General features: G+C 30.4%; 2 protein-coding genes across 9 annotated transcripts in view; one reads left to right on the forward strand and one right to left on the reverse strand.

The window, feature by feature from the left end:
• Positions 1-6,036, reverse strand: part of LOC106786106 (histone acetyltransferase KAT7) — a 30,755-nt gene extending 24,719 nt beyond the window's left edge. For 4 of the 8 annotated variants that reach the window (XR_001381616.1, XM_014747143.1, XM_014747149.1 and 1 more), the window contains exons 1-9: positions 5,839-6,036; positions 5,170-5,632; positions 4,857-5,099; positions 4,513-4,776; positions 4,264-4,446; positions 3,343-3,724; positions 2,957-3,251; positions 2,622-2,866; positions 2,314-2,500 (exon numbers count right to left, since the gene is read on the reverse strand). Coding sequence is in view for 7 of the 8 variants with exons in the window: in XM_014747143.1 (XP_014602629.1) it covers positions 2,314-2,500; positions 2,622-2,866; positions 2,957-3,251; positions 3,343-3,724; positions 4,264-4,446; positions 4,513-4,776; positions 4,857-5,099; positions 5,170-5,632; positions 5,839-5,856 (2,280 nt within the window). In the remaining variant the exon portion in view is untranslated. The remainder of the gene's footprint in view (positions 1-2,313; positions 2,501-2,621; positions 2,867-2,956; positions 3,252-3,342; positions 3,725-4,263; positions 4,447-4,512; positions 4,777-4,856; positions 5,100-5,169; positions 5,633-5,838) is intronic. The other 4 variants (XM_014747148.1, XM_014747144.1, XM_014747147.1 and 1 more) reach the window with 4 other exon arrangements.
• Positions 6,037-6,671: 635 nt separating this feature from the next.
• The window catches only part of LOC106786091 (alpha-(1,3)-fucosyltransferase B), a 2,374-nt gene continuing 2,281 nt past the window's right edge, over positions 6,672-6,764 (forward strand). Inside the window, exon 1 of the mRNA XM_014747116.1 lies at positions 6,672-6,680. Within this exon, the coding sequence (XP_014602602.1) occupies positions 6,672-6,680 (9 nt within the window). The remainder of the gene's footprint in view (positions 6,681-6,764) is intronic.

Consider the following 6,764-nt stretch of genomic DNA (forward strand, 5'->3'; position numbering starts at 1 on the left):
TGGCATGATACTTCTACTACTTTTATTGTTGTTACTACTAATATTCATACTAATATTACAGATTACTTCCATTACTTCTATTACTATTATTCATTAAGTTTTATAACTCTTGTCACTACTCCTACCTTTTACTTGTTCTATAGGAATCCTATGAGGTACGCCCTTTTATACTGGGTGTTAATATTGAAAATGATCTTTTTATTCAACTAAGAAAGATTTTTAATTGGATTTGATAAAGAGATCTAAATCTTGGTGTTACTCTTGTAAAGATTATTATCGTTAGATTGAATTTCATTGATGTATTGTTTTTAATCTGAATTCTATCATTTTTATATATATGTGTATGTGTGTGTGTATGTTATGCAAATGGAAATATTTGCTAGTCCTTTTCAGAATATATATATACATATATATTAAATAGATATTATTATAGAAACGTTAGTGATCGATTTGAAATAGTATTACATCAAAGTGAATGGTATTGATTTCGAAATGTAAAACTTCATCAACCCTTCCCAGCGCTATGGTAGGTCGCGAGCCCAGTCGGGGTCAAAGGTCGATGAACGTCTGCAAAGATTTCGACCCTACACCCTCAATATATATATATATATATATACAGGGTGTCTAAGGTTTTTCCGGCTAAACGGTGTCAGCGAATTCTTTTGTATACGGAAATAATAAAATAAAAATGATGTTACACAAACGTAGCTCTCATTTAAAACTTTTTTTTTTTTTTTTAATGAAAAATCAATAACGCAAATATTAAATCACTTAAATTTTCATTCAAAGTATGAACCGTTTAAACGATTGTAAAAATTGGACACCACGTTGTAGGAAAATTATGATGAGCCTGTTTCGAATAATTATCTGTTACTCGACAATAGATTTCTTCAAACGTAATTTCTAAAATAATATCAAATATTTAAATTTGAAATTAAAGAGGGGGAATAATATTGCAAAGGATTAAACATCGTAGATGAAGCATAAGAAATGAAATTAACGAACATAATCGATTGAGAATTTAATTGCCGAGCAAACATTTATCATTTGAATTTGAATTTCTTTCATGCCCCCCTCTCCCCCACCGCCCCTTTTTTTAAATTAAAGTTTTAAACGACACACTTTACGTTTGTGCAACATTATTTCTTCTTTTTTTTTCGTCGATCAAACAAATTTCAGACACCCAGTATATATCATCGTTTTGGCCGGAAAATCAAGCTTGCAGAAACTTCTCGTAGGATTTCTACGTTTAAGTAGTCAAATACGAATATGATCAGACGTTTCATGTAAATTAAGGAAAAGAAAAAGAAGAGATATCTCTATTTTATTGGTCGATTAAATTCATTTCTTATTTCATTGTTTATGAGAAGCACTTTTTAACGTAAATTCCAAGAAGAGAAGAAGAAGAGTAATAAAAAAATAGATAATAGAAAATAAAAACGAAGAAAGAAAATAGGACGAGTGGATTTTTTTCTTTTGTATGGCATACAATCAAAGAAAACAATTTTCTAACACGCAAAATTCAACGATTCTGATAGAAAAGTATACTTAAAACGATACGATTTAATACCGTATACTAATCTTTACGATAAAAATGAAAACGCGTATATTTGATTATTCCTTTAATTTGTTTAAAATAGAACAAATTTTTGTTGATTATAAAAATACAAATAAAAATTGGAAATGTGAATAATATAAATGTTTATAAAAATAAAATATATATATATATATTTTTGTTTGTTTATATATATTTAAAAATCGAATAAATAAATAATATCTTTAATCTAGATATTAGGATTATTTTGTTGTAATACGATTTTATTCGAGAAAACAAATTAGAAACCTGCCAAGTGTTTCTTTAAGGGGTTGCAGAAAATTCCGGAACGTCTGGGGACGAAAGAGAAAGAGAAAGAGAAAGAGAGAGAGAGAGAGAAGAGGGCGTTTTCCCAGGGTCAAAGGTCACTCTAAATTTATACGGACTACGAACTTTGGAATTCCGAAAGATCAAAGATTCCAACACGAATACCGATTTATCGAACAATTTATCAATCAAATAATTTGTTGTATATTTGCTATAAACACTTCTTTTTATTTTTAATTATTATTTTAACTTTTAATCATTTCTAGTATATATATATTTTTTTTTTAAAAAAAAAAGATCAATAAATCATGGAACGATAAGATTTTTATTTTCATAGATTTATGAAAGGAATATCACGTTTGATTGATTAATAAAATCATTTGTAAAAATACGCGTTCAATAATTATTTTAATAAAAAATAAATAAATTATTATCTTTTGTTTTTGACTTACCTTACTGAAGTAACCAACCGTATGACATCCTTCAGAATCGCTAATGGTCATCACGTAGAAGAGGAACGGTTCCACGTCGTAGTAAAGAGTTTTATGATCTAAGAAGAACTTCGCTAGGAGACACAGATTTTGACAATATTGTTTGTAACGTTTGCCATCCACTTCCCAGACACCGATCTTATCTTTTCTGAAATTCAAAAAAACAAACAAAAAAAAAAGTATTATTATTAAAGAGTATATATATATATATAAAGAAATGTTTATACAATTAATTAATTTATTTATTTATTTATAAATAAAATATCAACCTGTATACTTCGTGTCCAGGTGGATGTCTCCATAAACATTTTTCTCTGTGTCTTCTCAACACCTGACGACTCTTCGCATATCTCAGACAATATTCGCAAAGATAAAGTTTCGGTGCACGACTAAATTCTTCCGGATACGGGCTTTGATACCAAACTTCCATTTCCCATTTTCCCATTTCGATGCATCGAGTACCACCGCTGTTTCTGCCATCTCCGTCGTAGTCCAATTCTTTCAATTCTTTTTCCTATCGAATAAATCAAATTTAAAATGATATATATATATATATGAGATAAGATACATTTTGTAGATTACAATAAATATATATATTATTTACAATTTTTTCGCTGGACGTCGCTTGAGCTTCCATAAATAATTTCAAATCGTAATCAGAAGTGAGATTGGTCAAACGCGGTTGTTTGTCCTTTTCATTTCCAGGAAGATCATTACCGCTATCGCTACCATTATTTTCACCCGTATGCGGTTTCCACTTGTTTCTTATCTCTCTAACTTTGAGTTGATAATTACGTTGTTCCGTAGTCTGATGTCCACCTTTGGGTGATTTTTTAGCAAGATTCGCTATCGACTTCTTCCGTTCATCTTCCTTCTTTTTCCTTTCTTTATAAAATTCTCTGCAATATTAATTAATAACGTGCAATAAGTAATACTACAAGAAAAAAAGAAATACGAAGATCTAAAAGATTTTTATTTGATTTTTCTTACATGCAATTTTGCGGCGTAGTGTTGTGATACAAGGGACACGCTTCCAAGGTAAAATGTGTGTCAAGTTTTCCAGAAAGATGGCCACGGGAGTCGCAGCATGCTGCCAATGGACATTCTCTTTCCTTGGTAGTACGTGTACGATTGTATGAGTTTTGTCCGGTTCTATTAGCAGCAGAACTGGAAGACCCAGTAGTAGTGCTCTGCGTTGTTCTATTGGTCGTTGTGGATGTTGAATGTCTAGCGCCTTGACTAGGACCAGCACGCTTAACCGGTGACTTGCTCGTACTTCTCTTGCTTTCAGCTACTCCCGATAAATCACACCGGATCAGTGGAATTTGCAGGATACGTTTACGCTCTACCGTTTCCATACCTGAGAACCATACTGCCGCCATAAGCAAAAAGACTGTATCTGCATCTTAGGACACTTTGGACATGCGCTAGTTTCAAATACAAAACATTTTTCCAAATCGATCAGCAGAATCCTACCAGAGCGATGATTTAAATATGTCCAATTTATCCATTCATCCATTATAGCAAATACTGTTTTTTTGTGTTAAGGGGGCAGCATAGAGTCCTATATATTCACTCCCCCAACAAATTATATTCTACCTTTATTTTTATTTATTTTTTTTTCCAAACTGCTCATGCTTTTATCTACTGCATTAATATCTACCCGTTTTCTCTCTTTTTTTGTTCACATGTATTCTATTTGCGATTATAATTTAAACGCGATAATATCAAAAGCATGCTGTTTTATAGAGAAAAGCATAGAATATATTCTTTAGTATTTCGTTAATTTAAGAAAGTTGATAGAGAGCCAATATAAAATAAGTAATATGCATAGAATTACAATCAATTAAAATAAAAAACAATTATTATCTGTTAGTACAATGCAATAGAATAAAATAATTGTATTAATACCTGTGTCAGATTCCGAATCGCTGGCAGCTTTCGTTTGCAGTTGTAGTAACTTGCTTCCTTTACGAGTCTGCAACTTCCGTTTTCCTTTAACCGTTCCCTTAGAAGGATTCACATCAATGTTTTCATCTATTTCCTTGTCACTGGCTGACGCATCTCCATCGTCTTCACTTTTTATTCTACCTACTAATCAAATATATTTGTTAATTCAAACTATTCGATAATTAAGTCATATAAATCGCAATATAATACCTTGTCTCTTTGTACATTTTAAAGGTTTAACCGGTGCAACCGTTGCCGATGGTCTTTTAGGTTGAACACTTGCTGCAATATTCTGTGCTACCGGTGGTGGAATATCTTTCTTTTTAGGTTGAGATTGTGGACTAGTAGCACTTTCCGATGAATCCGAATCGCTGCTACTATCTGTTGAACCAGAGGAACCTGATCCACCCGAACAACTCTTGGAACTGGCAGAACTATCAGATTTTTGAATTTGCGGAGGTTTAGCTGCTAGAGCTGCAATTTTGAGAAACAAATTCATTAGAAAATCTTTCTATTTAAATAGAATAACGAAAATTTGTAAATTTAATAATTACCGGGTCTTGGTGGTACAGCAGCTTTTAATTTGGGCTCCGCAGGTTTCATCTTAGGTTGAGTTTTGTTACATTTGACGTTATTGTTAGCCGCTTTAATTGCATTAATTTTAGGTGCAGAAGAGTTGTCGCTTTCACTACTATTTTCAGGACTAAATATACTCTTTTTTTTAAATTTTTTTTGCAACGGTTCCAACGGTATTTTGGTATTTTTATCCGATACTTTTATATTCGTTCCCGAGGGTCCTATATTTAATAGAATAAAACTATTTCATTAATTATTACATTAATAAATAAAATATTATTTTACTATTACCTGAAAGCTTGACTTGTTTAGTATTCGGTTTAACGGCTAAAACATTTTTGTGTTGGGTAATGTTAGACGATGGCTTGATAGGTGATTTTTGAACTTTAACTACTGGCGCTACAGTTGCTGTAGCTTTAGGTTTAGCAGGTAATTTCCTTTTCACAGGTTTCAATTTGCTAGGTGACTCTTCGGATTCTGAGGAATAAACTACTGGTCTAGATTTAGGTTGCGGTCTCTCCTTGCTTTTATTTTCTGCCGTTGTGGTCGGTGTTGGTTCAGTTTTAGATTTAACATGTCTGGCCTGTGGAAACGGTACTTTCTTCTTGGATCTTTCGGAATCAGATGCTTTCTGACTATTAGCCGAACTGCTAGAGTTTTCAGAATCGGATGAACTTGATTCACTACCAGAACTTGAAGAACTACTCGACGAAGAGCCAGAACTCGACGATGATGTTGATTCAGAACTCGTGGTCTGTGTTGATAAAAAAAAATAAAAAAAAAATAATAAAACAATATTATATACATGAATTATTTTAATAAATCATAAAATATCACATTTACATTTTATTTCTTTTTTAAATTATTAAACTATCTTAACAACAAGTGTTGTCTATGAAAAAAAGAGAACAATAATATTGACAATAAAAACAACAGAAGTTGGTAAACATAAACACTTACTTTGCGTTTGGGAGTCATTTCTACGATGCTATTTTACTAATGAATTCGAATAATCATTAAATATCATTTCTCTCTCGTTAATTATGCGATATCACAATCACAAAAGTAACATATTTATTTTCGATATTACTTTATGCAAAATAATAAAATAGTCGTAATACAAGTAAACACAGAACCATTTTACAACGATCATAGATTACATATGATATAGTAAGGTAACTCTATTGTATGTTTGTTCTACGGATATAAATGACGTAATCTTCATTTATCTGAAATATTTCAAGATAAATATGTTAGTACGAAAAATTTTAGTTAATTAATTTATTATTAGTATTATTTTATATATATGTTTCAATATTAACATTTCAAATAAAAAGCAATATTTGAACGTAGTGCGTTCAGCCATCTTGAATTTAAAGTTTCTTTAAAAACACGCTGAAAGCGCTGTACGCGCTGTTCATTTTTATTATGATGTATTCTCATGTATATATAAAAATGTAACCTAACTTTTTTTGACAGCTTCTGTCAAAACAAAAAATTTAAAAAAATATGATTATCTCTTGATCGATTTTTTAATTATTTTTTTATAATAACATTAAAAAGAATAAATATATTGTACAATTTTATTGTTCACATCCTGATTTTGATTAATAAATATCAATGTACGTTAATGCTAGATCTGATATTGTTGATATGCAGATTTAATTTCATTAACTCAAAAGTTTACTTTATTTAGGATATTTTGTCTATCTTACTAATTGTTAGATATACAATATCTAACAATATAGATATATATTATATAGTATATCTACATTTGCTTTTAATTGCGAATAATGATAAAGGTTGAGATAGTAATATATACATATATATATATATATATAAAAAATATGTATGATAAAAAATGATGATGTGTCTTGAATAAAGAC

Source organism: Polistes canadensis, unplaced genomic scaffold, assembly GCF_001313835.1.
Source record: "Polistes canadensis isolate GaletaPanama2010 unplaced genomic scaffold, ASM131383v1 scaffold_65, whole genome shotgun sequence".
Taxonomy (NCBI): Eukaryota; Metazoa; Arthropoda; class Insecta; order Hymenoptera; family Vespidae; genus Polistes; species Polistes canadensis.